At 39.7% G+C, this 20,526-nt stretch overlaps 1 protein-coding gene across 3 annotated transcripts in view; it reads left to right on the top strand.

The window, feature by feature from the left end:
- Positions 1-20,526, top strand: part of TFPI (tissue factor pathway inhibitor) — a 134,066-nt gene that overhangs the window by 16,740 nt on the left and 96,800 nt on the right. For 2 of the 3 annotated variants that reach the window (XM_065413561.1, XM_065413560.1), the window contains exon 1: positions 18,721-18,754. The exons of the other annotated variant lie outside the window; for it this stretch is intronic. In XM_065413561.1, coding sequence (XP_065269633.1) covers positions 18,723-18,754 — 32 coding nt within the window. In that variant the 5' untranslated portion in view covers positions 18,721-18,722. Of the gene's footprint in view, positions 1-18,720; positions 18,755-20,526 lie in introns of those variants that run through there. 3 annotated transcript variants of the gene reach the window in all.

Raw genomic sequence — 20,526 nt, 5'->3', positions numbered from 1 at the left:
AGGCATCAGTTTGAAATGCTGAAACAGCTGCATCTGGTGGGCAGAAGGAAACTGCAGTAGCTGCTGCATGTGCACTGACTGTCATGTCAGGTTTTTGTGCAAATAGGAGGAATTCTAAAATGCTGGAGTATCCACTGGCAAAGTAGTAGTGTATTGAAAAATATTCTTCTTTATTGACTGTCATATGGCTAGGATAAAATTTATTATGACCTTTATTATAATGGGGTGTGTCAGTTACCTGGTCAGCTGATCAGGGCAATAATTAACCAGATGTCTAAGTAATTCACTTCTACCTCGAGATAACGTGACCCGATACAACACGAATTTGGATTTAATGTGGTAAAGCAGTGCTCCGGGGGGGCAGGGCTGCCCACTCCAGTGGATCAAAGCAAGTTCAATATAACGCGGTTTCACCATAACGCTGTAAGATTTTTTGGCTCCCGAGGACAGCGTTATATCGAGGTAGAGGTGTCTAGACAATGGGACATGCAAAATGGGCTGTTAGGAGGGTAAAATTGTATATTGGTGGGAATATTTTGTATGTGCAGTGATTATAGAGAAATGTGTCCCATTCTGCTTTGCACCTTAGGAATTAACTTTTTTGTCTAGGACATTTTAATGAACACAAGAAAAATGTAGCCACTATTGCCACAAACCGCCTTTTGATTAGTGAAACTGGAATCTGTGTAGCAGTAGTGATAAGGGTCAGACAACTCTGCTCTCTACCTCTTTTGATATTAACATGTTATGATATGAATTCATTAGAGGAGTAGGGATCAGTTTACTATCCATGTAAACTGGTAAAGAAACTCAATATGATAAGATAAATGTTGTTTTCTCCCACTGGATCCACTTGGAGCATGAAAACACCTTTTTAGGTTTAAGTTTTACAAAAAAAAATCCTACTGAAAATTGTGACAATGAAGCACCTATCCGTTTTAACGGCTTTAAGTCTGAGGATAGTGGAGCTGTTGAAATGTAAAGAGCCCAGTGCTCTAATGATAGAGCTCCAGGATAGTGTTCTGAACTTGCTTTGTTTCTGAAGGGAGGCTTGCTCTGGTGGTGTGTGTGTATGTGTGTGTGACACACTCAGTCATCTCCTGTGGTGCAATGTTGAGGGGCAGATGCATAGTCTGGGGAGATTTCCATATGTAGCCTTGAAACATTAAGGCATTCAACTGTAGGTGCACTCAACAGGACTGAAGATTCAATCTTTCTACATGGGAGATGGGACGGTCAATAATAGTAATATGTTTTTTCCACACTTGCCCATATTTGGCTTCTTTGTTTTTCAAGGGCCCAATCCTCTCCTACATGGAAAAGCAAGGAACTCCCAGGATGTCCACTGATTGTTCCTGCAGGAGCCAGGATTTGCCTTTCCGTGGGACTATGGGAATTTGATTCCTAAGACTAATGGATCCCAGGAATCCAACAGAAAGTCCTCCTGGACTTTAGCAAACCTTGGTCCTCTGTGACCTAATGGCAACATGGTTCCAATGGACCCACCACCTGATGCTGGTGGAACAGACCCAGGAAGTGAGTTCAGATGGATTTTTTCCCATAGGATTGATGGGGATATAATATCACAGAGTGGCCATTCCCTTGTCTCTTGCTGCCTCTCCCAGTCACGGGGACAGGGGAAGAGGAAAACAAAGCCACATAGGTGGAGCTCACTCTTTCTTCCACCATAAAAACCCATGCACACACAGACATGCTGGGTTTTCATATTTGTCATCCATTGAGGGGGCTGGATTATCCTCAATTTTAAAATATTGGTTCTTCTTTTTTAGCAACTTGAACCATGCCCTGGATTGCAAATTTGGTGACATGACCAGTGTCCTTCAAAGCTCTGGAAATCATTACAAGGCAAAATCAGTGTGACTTAAAAAAAAAAAAAAAAAAAAAAAAAGCTGACTGTACTCATCTATCAAACTAGGTTCTGCGCCTGTTCAGGCTCGGCTTTTCATTCTCTCAGTGGCATTTCCAGGAGATTGTAATGAGCGGGACTCATGAGCAGTAGAAAAGCTTATTTACCTTCTGACACTGCCAGAGGTGACGGTAGCCAAGTGAAAGAGCAGTAGTATTACAATTCCAGGATAGAATGTTATGAGTACTTTAGGACACGGCCATGACAATTATTAGAATTACTTAACAATGAATAGATACGCTATATGGGCAGATTATGACGGTATTGGAAATGACTTCATAGTTAAGGCTGAGATTTGAACATTGAGTAGGACTCAATTCCCTGTTTCACTCTTGAATTTAGGATCTACATTTTTGGCAAAATAAATCTTTAGCAAACTATTTGAATTTTCTTTGTATCTTTATTAGTAAAATATTTCACTTTTGCAGAGGAAGTGTTTAAAAACTCTCCCTCTCGAAAGTGTGCCCTACTTTCTTCACATTTCTTGGCGTGTTCTCTTGGCTAAATAGCCATTGCCCCTGAAATCTCCAAATTTCACTCACGTGCACTGCGATAACATCTTGATCATAGGCCAATTTTAAAATATTTAAAAATAAACACACCATTCCCCCTCCCCTTTAATCCAGATAACCTCACTGAGGTGCCCCATTATTGAATAGCCAATGGAACTGTCATGTTCTCTGTGTTCTTTCCATTTGCTATCAGCCAGCTTCCTTGATTGAACAGCTACACTCCTTATAGTGCCCTTGGGAAACTAGGGATACAGCAGGATTCAGGGGTAGGGCATGAGTTTGAGAAAGTAGGAGGTGGAAAAGCAAGCAGTAGGTGTGGAGAAGGCCATGGGGATGATCAGGTGTCTGAGGGGCAAGCAAAGTGAGTGGTGACTTCATGGAGCAGGGATGTGCAGGAGCCCTGAGAGAGAGTTAGGCTTGTGTAAGGAATGAGGTCTTGGGTGAGGTGTGGTCCCTGGCTGTTCAGGAAAACTGGAATGGTGGAGAACACAGAGCCTCTGCATTGAGCCATGGTGAGAGGACACCTAGCTTCAACAGCTCAGCTCTCCTCTGTGCCAGGCACTATCTCCAGGGGACTTTACAAAAGAGCAGTAAAAGGCACAAACAACATTTTACTTTTTTTTTTCTTTGTCAAATGAGATATCTTGTACTGCACTCATGGGCCTATGTGAGCTCCCTGTGGTGACTAATTTAACAAATGAACATTTTAATTATTGTATTTTTCTAAATTAAAACCAGTAGGCTATTACATAAGGTTTCTGACTTCAGTGCTGAAGGCTCAAATCCCATAAGAGTTGGTGTTCTTGTTTCTTCCAAGTGTTGACTGGATGAATGACTACGTATCCTCCAACATTAGTTAACTTTTTTTCTAAATAAATGAATGCAAAGATATGGTATCCAATCCATTTAGTTTGCATAAAATGGGCCAAATGAGAGGGGGGCTGAAAGGTCAGCCATGTAAGGTCTGATATGTGAAAGGACGGCTAAATCAGACAAGGGATAATTTTTAAACAGCCAAGTTAAACAAGTCACTTATGGGGCTAACATGACTTCCGCTACGGCTCCCAAGATGCCTTTTTGAGTCCTAGGAGAGATGTAGGTGGGCCAAGTTACCACAGCCATTCTACTGCATGATGTTTGTCTTGGCCATTTAAATAGTCTAACTTGGCTCTATTTGCAGATATTGCATCTCTATATGGCCAATATTAAGGCATGTTTTGAGCATGATTGCCAGTTCAGGGGCAAAAAGTATAGTGCAGGGGTCAGCAACGTTTGGCACGCGGCTCGCCAGGGTAAGCACCCTGGCGGGCCGGGCCAGTTTTATTTACCTGCTGACGCGGCATGTTCGGCCGATCGCGGCCCCCACTGGCCGCGGTTCACCGTCACGGGCCAATGGGGGCGGTGAGAAGCGGCGCAGGCGAGCGATGTGCTGGCCGCGGCTTCTCGCCGCCCCCATTGGCCCGGGACGGCGAACTGCGGCCAGTGGGGGCCGCGATCGGCCGAACCTGCCGCGTCAGCAGGTAAATAAAACTGGCCCGGCCCGCCAGGGTGCTTACCCTGGCGAGCCGCGTGCCGAACGTTGCCGACCCCTGGTATAGTGCATACCTACTCCTTATACATTATTGGGCCAGATCCTCAGCTAGTGTAAATCAGTGATTTCAAAGGACCTGAACTGATTTATGCCAGCTGAGAATTTGGCCCATTTTTCTTCTTGTGCAACTAAATTAAAACGTAAGGCCAAATTATCCCTTCTTCCTATATTGGTGCAACTACAAAGAGTAGTACAAGATGCTATCTATATATCTAAGATTGTAGGGGGGGGGAAATAATTATGGTGTATTATAATGTGAAACAGAATGAGCTGATGTAATAAAATACTGTATCCTAATGAATATGCTTATGGGAGGCAAAGTTAAGATTGCTCAAGCAACCAAAACTTTGGTATTTCCTGATTTTTTTGAGTGATTCACTGTTATCTTTATGTACTTTTGGTAGGAAGGTATACAACTCAGGTAGGGGCTTGGTGGTGTAGAGAATTAATTCTTTAGCCCTACAGTTATGGGAATATTTTGAAACATGTCAAAAGTGAGGTAAGTTTGTCATTCTCAGTCATATCCTGAATTGCTATTTTGCTGCCTAACAAAGCCCACAGTAAAACTAAAATAGAAGACTTTCACAATTTCAGAAAATCATCCACATTTGCAATTTCTCCCTTATGAATGTGGTACTTTTCAATGGATAGTGGTAGCAATACATCGAAATCTGATCTATTTCAGACAGGAATTCCTGTGAACAAGAGATGACCTATCTGCTGGGGTATTGCCCATTATAATTTAAAGTAATGTCCCTGTGCTCGTTGCTTTTATTGTAGAAGTTTTTGATTGAGTCAGTGGAGGGTCCAGTCTTAATTTGATTGATTTGGAATTGATGTTTCTGTGATCTGAGTCAAATAGAGTATATAGCAAAAGGTAGGTGTGCTATAAAGTTAAATAAATAACAAACAAACACACAATTGCAAATGTCTTCATTTTTGCTCTGGGTTTGTCTTTCTGACCCATTGCATAATGTAAGAAGTGGTCAGTCATGTAATAGTATTTGGGGACCCTTGACAGCTAGCTGTATGTTCTCTGGAACACCAATTTTTAAGATGCTTTGTTATAATAGCCAATCGCAAATCTGTTGTAAATGCTGCCACGTACACCTTCATTATTAATATTATAACTCATTAAAACTAGCTTATACATTATTATAATCAACATATTTAATGTAATGTATGCAATGTTGTTGTAGCCATGTTAGTCCCAGAATATCAGAGAAAGGTGGGTGAGGTAATATCTTTTATTGGACCAACTTCTGCTGGTAAGAGAGACAAGCTTTTCCAATAAGAGATTACCTCACCCACCTTATCTTTGTTAGCTATAAAGTGCCTGACCTGCACTGGTCACTGCAACATATCATTTGGCTGAAGAAGGAGTTACATTACATACTTCATCAACACAAAGAAAGAAGGCAAGGCAGATGCAGTATTGTACTCAGCCCTGTATTAGTGTTCCTCTTGAAAACTGTTACGTGTCTTTTCTCTCCCTGCAGAGAGAAACTATTTTAGGGATAATAAAGAGCTCCTGACGTCTTTTTAATGAACTGAGCGCTTTAAAAAGTTGTTGGAAGGTTAGTAGTAATTAGTTTTTACTACTCTGGGAAAGGCTAACTGAGTCATAGCAGATCTATTACAGTAGCCCAATTAAACTTTATCAATGGTAGAACTTCAAACACACATACTATTTCAGACGTAGTCTGCTTGCATTGAAGTTACTATTATGACACAAAACAAAGCCTCTTTCAGGAAAACTCCTCCAAAAGCATCACACCTATCATAGGGTATGAAGCATCATGTACTGGTAATCATTTTGACTACTAGGAATCCCCTTTTTAACATCTATTTACAAATATATGTCAAGTTAAAGCTCACTATTGGGCTTATTGCGGATGTTTACCAAGCATTTAAATGTGTTTACAGTGGCCTTTTACTTTGCCACTCAAGATAATTAGAAAATGTTTGTGGGTCTCTCTGTCCTGTATCTCAGTGGTTCTCAACATTTCCAAACTACTGTACCCCATTTACGAGTCTGATTTGTCTTGCATACCCCAAGTTTACTTTACTTTACTTAAAAACTACTTCCTTACAAAATCAGACATAAAAATACAAAAAAGTGTTACAGCACACTAGGGCTGAAAAATTGCCTAATTTCTCATTTTTATCATATATTTATAAAATCGATTGGAATATAAATATTGTACTTACATTTCACAGTGATACTTGTACCTGTTTTTTCACTTGTGAGCCTTGTCTGAAGCTGGAACCCCACCGCCCAGGGCTGAAACATGTAACTTAGCTTCATGTGGCCCCGTGGGGCAGAGGCCCTGGGCAATTACCCTGCTTGCCACCCCCCTGCACTTGAGACCCCCATGCCCAAACCTGTCCTGAAACCCCCATGGGGATCACAACTCCCAGATTGAAAAACACGGATATAGAGGAGTTGAGTACCCCACTGCAAGACCTCTTCGTACCTCTTGGGGTATGCCTACCCCTGGTTTAGAGCCACTGCTGTATCTGACCTTGATGCATCAATTCTTACCTAACATAATCAGAATCTAAGGCAGGCACAGTATGGCAACAACATTGAAGATTGGCATGCAGAGTCAACGGCGCTCTGGAGACAGTTTGTGTTCCACATAGAAAATTGTAATTTGGTAACACCTAAGGGAATATTCTCTGGGAAGTTTGTTCCTATTAAGGGAAGTCTGAATCTGCAGAATGAAAGCTAAATGGTTGACATTAATGAAATGTACTGATGGGAAGGAGGCAACGGTGTCTCCTACCTGTTGCCACTATTAGATGTGGCTATGAATAAAGCATGTTGAGAGGATTTAGACAGGATTACTATGTGAAGTGGGTAATCAAATTTATGGGAGGAAGATATCTGCAACATCATAGTACCTGCAAATTAATGATGTGGATTGACGAAAGGATGCATTCTATAGTAGAGCATATGCTGTCTCAGTGTCTGGGTCTCTTTCCCCCCCTCCTCCCCCGCGCCCCAGTATTTCTATATCACAAGAAACTGTGTCCTCTACTGCTGTGCACGTATCATCTTTCTACTGCTGAACTGTTCAAATTCTTTGACATTGGTCTCAGCACAACATTCTGCAACAGAGCGTTAGATGAAGGAGAAATAAAAAGGGTTATTTTTTCACTGCCATTTATCCTACTAGTCTTTGTGCCCCACAGCTTCTCAGGGAAGGTGCTTTGACAGACTAGTCTGCTGTAATAAGAGCCACAGCAGCAATGTGCACTATAGATGCCATGTGAAAGAGACTCCACAATAAAATGCTTTGAGTTCACTTTTATATGTAGTGATTTGGTGCCTTAGGGAGAGAGTGAGTGGTAAACAGGCCACCTTTTTCTGTAGAAATCTATCAAGATAGCTGAACAAAAATAGTTTGAGAATTGCAAAAAGAGAAACAGTTGGATGGTTAGTACTATTCGTGCCTCTAACTTTTTTTTTAAAATGCATTGACCTTGCTAAACGTAATGACATTATTTAGCTCTCCAACTCATAAGACGTGGCTTGAAGAGGTGTAACTTCCTACAGCAAGAACATTCAGAAGCAGTTACATTTATAGAAGCAACAAAAGAGTCTCCTATAGAATTCTTATTCCTTTCTAAACAAACCTGTGCATGCTGCCTTACTGCAACTCAGTTAACCAGGAATATTGCATTCAATATTAAATTCCTAAATTTAGCTAATGAGGAGGGGATTGGCATCTGGGATGGAATGGAAAAAATAAGCTGTGGTTCTTTTTAAAAACAAAAAACAAAAAAAATCCCTACGAGAACTTCCTTGTTGTGTCAGAGTGACTTGCTTGGTTATGTGAAGGGCTCCAGTACAAATAATTTTTCTTTTTTTTTTTTTCGGTGTGATCTCTCCTTTCCTCCCCATCCATCCTTCTTCTTTAAAAGGAGTTTAACTTTGCACTTGAAGAAAAGCTGGAATAAATAAGATGGATGGATGGCTATGAGACCACTTTCTTAGCACCAAGAAAAATTCTGCAGAACATTTAACATTGTGTTATGCTTAGCTGATTCCCTTTCTGTTGACACATAAATAAAATACAATAAGGAAATTATAATATTTTTATTAAAAGAAATAGATTTTACCAGAACAACAGTTGATCCATCAGATGCTTGAAAGATGTTTATTTTGTGTTTGTTTTTTAAAAAACCCAACAGTTAATGTCACAGAATTTGAAAAGTCTATAGAAAGACCTGAAACTAATTGTAAAGGCTCTGCATTCCAGGAATTGTTCAGTATAGTTTCTTATGACTTTTACTATATAATGTTGCATAATTATAATTACATGTGTGTTTTCCCATAAATAGTCACTAATATGAAATAAATTTCATTATGGAGACTCTGAATGCACCCAGTGTTGATTAGGCTGTTGCCAGATGTTGATTATGCCTATCAAAGATTTTATCCTCTTCTATAAAGTATTTTGTGTTGAAGCCAGTCAGTCCTACTCCAGTTCAACTGAAGGTGCTAGTGAGAGTTGTCATTGATAGTTGCCATCATAATCCATATTGCATGGCAGAAGTTATAACCAGCAGGATGAAGCGTCTGATCTGCCAAGACAGATTCTTGCAAAACTATGCTTATTATCCTTTTTCCATAGTAATTTTCACAGATACAATTACACAATACTCCTCATTACTGAGTAATTCTTAATAATTACATAGGAAACTAGCACCCTGGCCCTTAAATCTTGGCAACAAAGATACTAGCAACAGCTATCTGAGAAAATTCACTGTAATAAGTACTTGGGGACAACAGGAAAGAACACAAGTGATTTGAATCTGCTCTTCCACATCCTGATAAAAGTAAATGTTATTCAGAGTGAAGTTGATTACACAGAGAACTATCTTTACCGGTAGCTTTGCCAGAAACCACATAAGCATAAAGTTACATCTAAGTTTTTTGTGGTTTTTGTTTCAATAGTTGTATACTTGTGTTTGAGCACCACCTATAGCGATTTAAGGGAAATATAATAAACCCTGTGAATAGTATTATAAAATGGGTTCTGGTTACATGAAAATCTAGACTACATGTTGTGACTCCTGTTTAGTTGCTGCTCCAAAATGGTTATTTTAAATTGTCTTTTGACTCTCTAAATTGCCCAATTCCCATTATACTGCCTCCCCCAGGAATAAATTGGGCTATGAACAAATTCCACTATTTTAAAATAAAGTGCAATTTTGCAAATAGCATAAAACCGTCATACACTTCTAGCTTTTGTTGAATAGATCACAGATTATTGGCAGAAAAGATAAAAAATTCCACAAGGGAAATTTCCTCTTTAGTGAGTGGAGAGAGAAGCTACATTTTTGTAAATGTGCCTTTACTGATAAAAATACAAAATCCATATTCACGTGCTAGAAACCTTTGCAGACATAGCTGGAAGCTTTAGGAATCTAATATGAATTTGATTCAGTCTTTCAAATTCATATTGGATGATGCCCCATATTGAAATTCTGCAATAGCAATGTAATTACTGGCCTTTTCAATAAGCAGGATGAGAGAGCTCAGGTTGCTTAACGTCTGTGAGAAAAAAGTAGCTAATAAAAATAATAAATGCATTAATTCATTTTTATAAGGAATGTGTTCCTACAACAGCTAGTAAAAGAATTTCACTCTACTATTTTAAGGAAGATCTTGTGCAGTATGATTGAAATAGATACTTATGGTATGCAAGTTCATTATTGTTTTAGGTCAAATTGATATCTCAGACAAGCTGTGCAAAATGTTGGCAGCAAAACTTGAAACCATATGAAATGTGATTGGTTTTAAGATAAAAATGGAATTGATTAGGCTTCAGTTCTAATTTATCCAGAATCTGAGAACACTTCATTGAAAGTATAGACAACATTTTTGCTTTATTTGGATGAATTTCTAGACTCCAAGGGTACATCTAGACAGAAAAAAAACCCACGCAGCAAGTCTTAGAATCAGTCAACTGACTCGGGCTTGTGGGGTTCATGCTGCAGGACTAAAAATAGCAGTGTAACATTCAGGCTTGGACTGGAGCCCAGGCTTTAAGACCTAGTGAGGGTGTTGCTGCTTCACTGAGGTTTGAATTGTTTTTGTTACAATAGATGGTAACAGTATAAGTTAGATGTAGTGGCTTCTTTTTCTTCACAGGTGTCATTGTGTTTAGTTGAGCCTAGTAATGTAACTTTCCAAAAGCAAATATTATAAAGGTGAAAATTACAGGGTTGAAGGGGTAGGAGGAGAATCTGGCTTGTAGCTACACTTACAGCAACCTCAGGACTTCTCTAAATTAGGCTGGCTGGTAATGGCTCAATAAGTCATTCTTCCAGCCAGGGATCATTGCTGCACAGCAAGGCACCAGCTACACCCCACTTACACCAGCTCTACATCACTTGGGGATTCCCCTATGCCAGGGAATCTTCATCAGCCAGTTAAGCCAGCTTTCTGCCTGTTCTGCACTGCTGGAGCAATGTAAAGGAGGTGGAGTGGGATACAAGGATGCTGCCTATTTGTTAGTGATGCCAGGCTGGAGGAAGGATTTTTCTTTTTCTTTAGTCCTTGGTAAAAAATCAACTAGTAATAAGTAGTCTGCCCGTACCTGAAAAATATATTTACTTATTTTGCAGGCCATGTTTCTCTGCCTTTCAGGCCTCGAGATCACCCCCAACAAGGCAGCAGCTTCTCAGTATGTCTGAAAAGTTTCTCTCTCTATCTGTATTATACAAATTCCATCTTTAAACAAAAAGTATAATTTAACTTGCAGTATGGGGTCCCTGCCTATTTGGACTAAGCATAAACACAGCAGAGGTGACTTATAACTGTAGCACTGGCTGTCTAATTTGATTTTCTATTTCTGAGTGGGAAAATATTATTGGCCAGATTTTTTCAGATAGATTAATGGCTCAGCCACCTCTGTGTCACTGTCTACTCCCTTCTGGATCATGTGTTCATTGTCTGCTGTTTGGCCACACATAAGTCTAGTTAATAACATCTGTCCCAAAAAACAGTATTAATAGCAGTGAGTTTATATTACTTTGACTGTTTGGGGATGTTCTTTGTTTTTCAATTGGAATTACATTGTAGAATTTTCAGATTTTGTAACTTTTGTGGTCTTCTTTAGTTTGGTCTTCTTTTGTGGAAATTACCTTTTTCTTCAGAAATTTTTCAATAAAGCGATAGATTTGCCTGTGGCTAATGTTGAGGGTTTTTTTGCCTAGCAATATATTTATATTACACCTTGATAAGAAAACTGTTATGAAGATGACCAAAGTGATCAGGCCGCTCAGTACAAGGGTAAGTCTGCTTACAAGAGGTGGAAAAACTAAACAAGATTCTTGACACAGTGGGGAGCCTGGGAGTCCTGCTGTCTTCCTCTGAACATAAGGACCAGCTCATTTAGCCCTTGCATAAAAGACCAGTAAAGTTGAAAGCTGGGAAATCCACCAGATATTGCAAACATGTTTTGTCAGAGCTTTGTAAACATTATGTTGCATAGGATTACAGCAGTATTATCATGTCCAACACTGTAATTCAATGATCAGTCATGTTCTTTCTGAAAACTCATTTCCTTCACTACAGATGCTCACCCAGGATAAAGCTAATTTTCTTTAATTAAGCATCTTCTAAGTCTTCCAGTGCATTCTTCTGTTCTGCATCTGGTTATATAACCCTCCAAGGAGCAGATACTGTGTCTGTCTTCATGCCTTATACAATACTGAGCCTGATGTCAGTGCTTAGCAAATATTTACTGTTAACACTGATTGTTTTCATGTAACCCATGCAGCGAAATTTGAAAAGCCACTAATGATATTAAAGAACTGCTATATGACTGTTCTTTACTTCTTTGCTGGGCCAGTGAGATGGGAGTGAGGTAACTGTTGTTGATTGTTATTGAATAAAAATGTTTTCCTCATGGTAACCTCAGAATCTCATCTCAGCCAGCAGGTGCAGAGCATTATCTTCATGCTTCTCAGGTCTTCAGCTAAAGTTCGTAATGGGGCAGCTGCAGATTCTCCTGCCATGGGAGAATCTTCAAGTCACTTGAAGCCATTGTTGCCACAAGCATATTCTAGAACCCCTGGCATATTCTAGACCCACACATAGGGGATGTGTGGAGTGTATTTGGCTGAAGCAGTGTGTACTTCAGTAGTTTTCACCAAAAAAGTTAAGGGGCCAGGATTTTGTAGGTGGAAAAGTGGCTTGGAGCCTGCCACAGCTGAGGATAAAACCCTCATAAAATGTAAAAAGTCTTGCGCAAGTGGCCACTGCAGTCCTTACTGCAAAATTGACACACCCCAATATAAAATGCTTCTACACATTATCTATCTGCCTTCTGGAGCGCCATACCAGAAGAGCCAGGGTTTTCCTGCTGATTGAATGCATTTTTATTATATAGTACTCTAAAGCTAAAGGAAAGCTTTAATTTCAACAGCAGACTTTTGCCGCACTTTGTGTTTGCATAAAAAATCAAAAATTACGGTGGGTCATTTCCAAAACATAAGTGGGTATAGCTGGATTGACAGGCACTTGATTTTCCAGAAAAAATGAAAATGCTCATGTTTAATAAAACTGGAAATCTCTTATATTTTTGTGATCCTTGTAACTTCTTCTATTGTTCCCTGATTACTTAGTAAGTTAACTTGTCAAGAACTAAGTATTGATTTGATGACGATTTGACTGAAATCCTTTTGATTCTCTCAAATTATACATGTTAAAGAAAATGATGGAAAGGGAATTAGGCTGCCCATTAGCTAAACACTGAGATCTTTAACCAAAAACGTATCTGAAACTGGAAATATGGAAATGAGCTACATCAAAGAAGACTAAGTCTTTTCTGTACTTTTTTTTTTTTTTAAGGCTTGCTACTCAATGGGCTTACCATGTCCCACCCTCTCCTTTTCACGAGACATCTACATTCTCTCTTAAATGATACAACAAAGAAAGGCGATTTGTCAAAGTGGGTCATACTGTGTATTGGGCATGCAGTTTCTCAGAAGTACATAAAATATCAATACGGTAGCATATAATCATATGTGCAGTATCTGACCATTGTACATGGTTTTCACTTTACACTAAAATTCATTTATATGATAAAAAAGACAGATCTTTCAGGCACAGATGACTCTGTTTTCAGAACAAGTAGGAAACATTCTTCTTTCCTGTAATAAAATGTTTTTTCCCTAGTCATTTGATTTAAATAAAAATGAGCTAATAAAACAGTTGCTAGGTTCTATATAGGTGAGTGAAAATAGGCCATTCCCTTTCCTCAAGAGCTCCCAGCCTTCGATTTGACAAGATGCGACAGGTAGTTAAACAAAAAGCAGAGATGGGGGCAGGGGGCAAGGTAACAATAGAGGAGGGTATGTTCACATAAGCAAGTAGTCTGTGATCATAGCATTCAAAAGGTCTAACTAGTGCTAGATGGTAATGATTTGTAGCCATCATGGCACTGGTAGATATGAATAGTTACTTTTGAACCTCAGCAACATTCTAAACAAAGCTTTAGGGGGGGGTATTCATTATGCAAGCAATAATATATTGGTTTTAGATTTGCTTTAGGCAGAGTTGTACATTATCTATTTCAGTTTAAATAAAACATTAAAAGAAGGCAGTGTATGTGTTTTTGCTGTATATTTAAAATGTCAGCTAATACAAACAAACAAATGCAGCAACATAAGAACGGCCATACTGGGTCAGACCAATGGTCCCTCTAGCCCAGTATCCTGTCTTCCGACAGTGGCGAGTGCCAGAAGCTTCAGAGGGAAAGAACAGAATAGGGCAATTTTGACTGGTCCATCCCTTGCAATTCAGTCCCTGTTTCTAGCAGTTGCGGCCCAGATCATGCGGTTGCATCCCTGACCATCTTGGCTAATAGCGATTGATGGACCTATCCTCCATGAATTTATCTAATTCCTTTTTTTTAAACCCAGTTTTACTTTTGGCTTTCACAACATCCCCTGGTAATGAGCTCCACAGATTGACTGTGCATTGTGTGAAGAAGTACACCTCTACCCCGATATAACGCAACCCGATATAACACGAATTCGGATATAACACGGTAAAGCAGCGCTCCGGGGGGGCGAGGCTGCATGCTCCGGCAGATCAAAGCCAGTTCGATATAACGCAGTTTCACCTATAATGCGGTAAGATTTTTTGGCTCCCGAGGACAGCGCTATATCTGGGTAGAGGTGTACATTCTTTTATTTTAAACCTGCTGCCTATTAATTTCACTGGGTGACCCCTAGCTCTTGTGTTATGTGAAGGGGTAATTAACACTTCACTATTCATTTTCTAAATACCATTCATGGTTTTCTAGACCTCTATCGTATTGTTCCTTAGTCATCTCTTTTCTAAGTTGAACAATCTCAGTCTTTTTTTTAAATCTCTCCTCATATGGAAGCTGTTTCATATCCCTAATAATTTTTGTTGCCCTTCTCTCTGTGCCTTTCTCACTTCTAATATATCTGTTTTTGAGATGGGTAACCAGAGCTGCATGCAGTGTTTATGGGGTGTGGGTGTACCATGGATTTATATAGTGGCATTATGATAGTTTGTTTCATTATCTTTTTCCTAACATTCTGTTAGCTTTTTTGACTGCCACTGAACACTAACTGAATATTTTTAGAAAACTATCCACAACGACCCTAAGATCTCCTCCTTGAGTAGTAACAGCTAATTTAGACCCCATCATATAATATATATAGTTGGAATTATTTTTTCCAATGTGCATTACACTGCACTTATTAACATTGAAGTTCATCTGCCATTTTATTGCCCAGATTTTTGAGATTCCCTTTGTAACTCTTTCTAATCAGCTTTGGACCTAACTATTTTGAGTAATTTTGTATCATCTGCAAATTTTTCCACCACCCTGTTCACCCCCTTTTCCAGATCATTTATAAATATGTTGAACGGTATAGCTCCCAGGAAATATCCTTGGGAGACCCCACTTTATACCTCTCTCCATTGTAAAAACTGATTAGTTATTCCTACCCTCTGTTTCCTATCTTTCAACCAATTACTGATCCATGAGAGGACCTTCCTTCTTTACCCATGACTGCTTACTTTGTTTAAGAGACTTTGATGAAGGACCTTGTCAAAGGTAATCTAAAAAGTGCAAGTACGCTACATGGACTGGATCGCTCTTGTCCATACTTGTTGACTCCTCAAAAACTTCTAATAGATTGATGAGGTATGATTTCCCTTTACAAAAGCTGTGTTGACTTAATCCCAACATATAGTTATTATCCAAAATTCTGTTGTTTACTATAGTTTCAATCAATTTGCCTGGAACTGAAGTTCGACATACCAGCCTGTAATTGCCAGGATCTGCCTCTTGAGAATTTTTTAAAAATCAGTGTTACATTAGTTACCCTCCAATCATCTGGTAGAGAGGCAGATTTAAGCAATGGATTACATACGACAGTTAGTAGTTCTGCAATTCCATATTTGAGTTTCTGGTCCTAGTGACTTATTACTGTTAAATGTATCAACTTGTTCTAAAACCTCCTCTATTGACATCTCAATCCAGGCCAGTTCCTCAGATTTGTCACATAAAAAGATTGGTTCAGGTGTGAGGATCTCTCCTACATCCTTTGCAATGGAGACCCATACAAAGAATTCATTTAGCTTCTCCACACCAGCCTTGTCTCCTTTAATTGCTCCTTTTGCAACTCTATCATCCAGGGGGCCCCACTGACTGTTCAGCAGACTTCCTGCTTCTGATGTACTTAAGAGAAATTGCTGTTAGTTTTTGTGTCTTGAGATAGTTGCTCTGCAAAATCTTTCTTGGCCTTCCTTATTATACTTGACTTGCCAGAGTTATGCTCCTTTCTGTTGTTCTCCCAAAGATTTGACTTTCAATTTTTAAAGGATGTCTTTTTGCCTCTGTGGCATTATCTGATTAAAATATGACCATGCAAATCATTGTTGCTACCACTGTTCTATAATTACAATGAATCTTATACAAAGTGTGATGCATGGACAGAAAGGGTTAAGCATCCTGCAGGATAAATGATCCAAATTCAACCTTAGAGACATGTTAGAAAAGTATGTAAATGGTAATTAGGGCCATTCCATGTTAGATAGGCCGAAACTTTCAAGTGAAAACCTGTATTGTTAGAGAAATATAGATACTAATTGTATGTGTTACTTGTATCTTGTTAGATGTTAGCTACATAAACAGACAGTTCTTGTCTATAACTATAGCTATTGATTCAGAGATCAAAAGGGAATATTAACATTTAGATGCATCTTGGGTGAACTAATGTCATTGTCTATATGTCTCTTTAAAGTTTGTGATAAACTGCCTAATGGGTAAATTGCCTTATGTTAACCTGTGTAGCTAATTACTGGTGATGCTTAGGAAATAGGTCTATTTCAAAGTCTCCATGATTGCCTATTCGCCTAAGGACTCTAACCTATCAAGAGAAGACCAGGAACTGTATAAAAACCCCTTGGGTCCTGATCCTTTTTATCTCAGATCTGCTTGATGCTTCATGAATGGGAAGCTTAACCCATAAGGCTGAGATCTCCAGTCCTGATCTGTATCACCCTGAATATGAATATTGGACTATAACATATGGTCCTTTTTTTGAAAAAAAAACTCTTTGAAACTACAAAGCTCACCATCTCTACTATGAATCTGATCTCAGAAGTGTATTCATGTCTGTATGTATGCTGATCTTTTAACCAATACACTCTCTCTCTTTTCTTTTTTAACAAATTTTAGTTTAGTTAATAAGAATTGGCTGTATGTGTGTATTTGGGTAAGATCTGAAATATTCCTTAACCTGAGAGGTAAGGTGTCCCATCCTTTGGGATTGGTAGAACTTTCTTATATGATGAATAAGATTTTCAGTAATTCTCATCATATTTGACTTGGGTGTCTGGGTGGAGGCCTAAGGCTGGGTTGCTTTAAGGGAACTGTGTTGACTTCTGGGTAACCAGTAAGGTATTATAGAAGCTGCTTTGTGTTGGTTTGGTAAATCTAAGTATTGGAATATCCACCAGTTTTGGAGATTGTCTGCCCCATTCTTTGCAGTTCACCCTAATTGAGTGACCTCAGTGCAGCTCCCATGGGACTCCGGTCACAGCCTCTAACTGCCTCTTTCACTCTGACGTTTAGCCAAGGAGGTGTTTTTTGGGCCACTCGCTTTTTTTTTTTAAATATGGGGTCTACATTTAGTTTTAGCCTCTATTACATTTTTAACTAGTTTCCATGCTGCATGCAGGCATTTCATTCTAGTGAGCCTTTCTTTTAATTTCTGTTTAACTAGCTTCCTCATTTTTGTGGCGGTCCCCTTTTTGAAGTTAAATGCTACTGTGAGCAACTTCCCCCCATCCCTTTTGAAAAAAAAGAACAAAAAAAACCTTTGAGATCACAACCCTCTATGCATATATCATGGACTTCAGCTCACCACTCACTACCTAAAAGCACGAGAAAAGAGATGGTCTTTGCCCTTTATATTAGCAGATATAAAATCATCAGTGAAATTTAATGAAGGCTCTTTTTCTTGCTATTTGTTATTGTGCTTTTCTCAGCGAACCCTTTCCATATAGCAGCTTGTAGCATAAATAAACTGTTCTCAATATGAGATGAAGTTTCTGGGTAATTATATAGCATTTCTTTTACAATCAGCTGGGATATTTCACACAGTGCCAAAACGGAACAGCACCAGACACATGAAATGTTTTGCTGCTGTGCTTGAGAGAGAATTTCACAAAAAGATTATTAATTCAGACTCTGGCTTTGTCTCAGCATTTTACACTGTGTTTTTATGGTAACTCTTGCTTTAAAGTCTGTCAAGCTTATCTACAGAAGCAGCTCCTCTCTCATAAGCACCACAGCTAAGGTGTGCCTGCCCTGAGTGAGATTACACTATTGAGAGGGAGTTGGGGAGGGAAAGAGCAAAAAGAATTTAGAAGAGAAAAGAGCCTTTTCCAACAACTGTTTTCTCTAGAGGGTTGGAGGTGGAGAGAGGCTCAGGTCCCCCCAAGAACTGAGTGCTTGGATTTGTTTCCTCCCTCCCACGTCTGAATGTTTTAATCCACTCAGGAAGATGAAGCCTGTCCAGCAGACTGAGGATATAAGGGAAGCACTGAGGAGTAAAGGAAGTGGGCCAGATCCACAGCTGATGGAAGCTGGCAGAGCTCCACTGGAGTCGACCAACATATAGCAGCCAAGGATCTGAATCGCTGTTTTCTTTAGGAGAGTTGGGTCCTCTGCTTCCTAAACTCTCTTGTATTTCTTTCCCCCCCCCCCTTCAACTGCTCTCTGTGGTCTGGCCTGCTGGCTTAGCTTGAGAGAGCCCAAGAGCAGACCAGCTGGCTTCAGCCAGAACCCCACCTGTCTCCTGCACTTTCCTCCCTGTCACGGTGAGATGGATCCCTGGGTTATGTCCATATCTTTCAATTGTTACTCTGCATTCTCTCTCTCTCTCTCTCTCTCTCTCACACACACACACACACACACACACACACACACACACACACACACACACAGTTTGATTTCCTGTTCTCAGGAATTTTGTTTGTTTCAGTTCATGTTGTCTGTAAAATAAATAACCCCCAGATGACTGACAATAACTCCGGCATGCAATTCTCCAACCCTGACTCTGCAATGAGCCCAACTGTCTTCAGTGTTACACAGTCACTCCGGTTACAGACTGATTGCTGATGGGAGGGGGGAAATGTCACCATTGCACACTGTGAGTAAATTGCAATTACCTTCTGCTGCACAGGGATTATATTTACTTACTAAACAGTTATGAATTAATAGATTCACTTTTTATATTAGCAAAGCCAAGGTAGTTTTGCTCATATGGCAAGCATTACTGATTATTAATAGCGTGCATTGTTTCAGGCTAAGGGAAACAATGTTTCACTAGGTCATAGATTCCAAGGCCAGAAGAGACCACTGTGAATGTCTGGTTTACGGGTTCTCAAACTGGGGGTCAGGACCCCTCAGGGGGTCGCGAGGTTATTACATTGGGGGTCGCGAGCTGTCAACCTCCACCCCAACCCCGCTTTGCCTTCAGCATTTATAATGGTGTTAAATATATTAAAAAGTGTGTTTAATTTATTAGGGGGGTCGCTAATAAATTGCTGTGTTAAACAAGTCAGAGGCTTGCTGTGTGAAAGGGGGCACCAGTAAAAAAGTTTGAGACCCACTGGTCTAGTCTGACTTCCTGTATAACACAGGCCATAGAACTTCCCTGAAGGTCACCGCTTCATTTACCTGACCATAATGTCACACATAATTGACTTTGCTGGAACATATCTCATGCCCTTTTGAGCTATTCCGAATGTAATGGGGTTTCAAAATCTAATTGAGAAATTTTGGTTTGCATTGTTGTTTTGCTAAAACAATTTGCAGAGTATGTGAAGGCTTAAGTACATCTTAAAAAATACATGCTAAATATACTCATGCAGAGATTACTGGTTATATGGTATCACTTGGCCCCATCAGCAATAATTCTCCAAGGTTGTTCCGTGAAGCTAAGGGCTTTTTGTATAAACAATGGAGTGGAAGCTTGTGCTGTGAAGTGAAAAGCTTATGATCAGTGATGAGTTATGTTTTAATAAGTCTTTCTTTATTAAGTAAATAAAATGTCAAAAGCCAGGAAGATTTTAGGCTGTGTTAAGGAAAAAAGGGGGATAAAACTGAACGAAAATGTCATTATGTAAATCAGTGATACACCCTTGCCATGAATACAGTGCCCAGTTTTATCACATCCTCTCAGAAAGGATATAGTAAAACTATAAAAGGGCAATCAATATAATTGGACATAGCAAGACATCCAAAGGAGAGAGAAAAAAGATGATGATGATGATGAATAGGAGATAACATGGCAACGGTAGTGAGCAGTAGAGAGAAGATCATGAGGGTATTCTACTTATCCTTCCATGTAGAAGACGAACAAGAGGATGTCCCATGAAATTTTAAAAAATGACTAGTTTAAAACTGACAAAAAGAAACATTTTACAGCTACAAGATGTAATTGATGGCAACAACTCCATATGGTTCAAAGAAGGATTCAGTATTTACATGAATAGCAAGAATACTAGCCACAGTCACGGCATAGGCATTTATGTTCATACTATATGCCTTTATGCTTTAGGCAGAGATGCTGGCAAAGAGGCAACAGTGGAGCAGTTTCCCAGACTTAGGGCTTCTCTGCATTTGTGCTGCCATAGCACTTCAGTGTAGACACTCACTACAGTGACGGCAGGGGTTCTTTCATCGGCATAGTTAATCCACCTCCCTGAGAGGTGGTAGCTAGATTGACGGAAGCATTTTTCCCCATCAACCTAGTGCTGTTTCCACTGGGGGTTAGGTCTCCTTAGCTATGTCGCCTAGGGCTAGGTCAGCAAATTTGCAGGGGCGGAAGCTCCCCTCTGCACCCCGCCCCCCTGCTCCAGCCAGAGCCGGCTCCAGCATTTCTGCCGCCCCAAGCAAAAAAAAAGCCGCGATCGCGAT

The sequence above is a fragment of the Emys orbicularis genome, chromosome 11 (genome assembly GCF_028017835.1).
Source record: "Emys orbicularis isolate rEmyOrb1 chromosome 11, rEmyOrb1.hap1, whole genome shotgun sequence".
Lineage (NCBI taxonomy): Eukaryota > Metazoa > Chordata > Testudines > Emydidae > Emys > Emys orbicularis.
The sequence above is the reverse complement of the archived record's forward strand: the minus strand, read 5'-3'. Positions and strand labels throughout refer to the sequence as shown.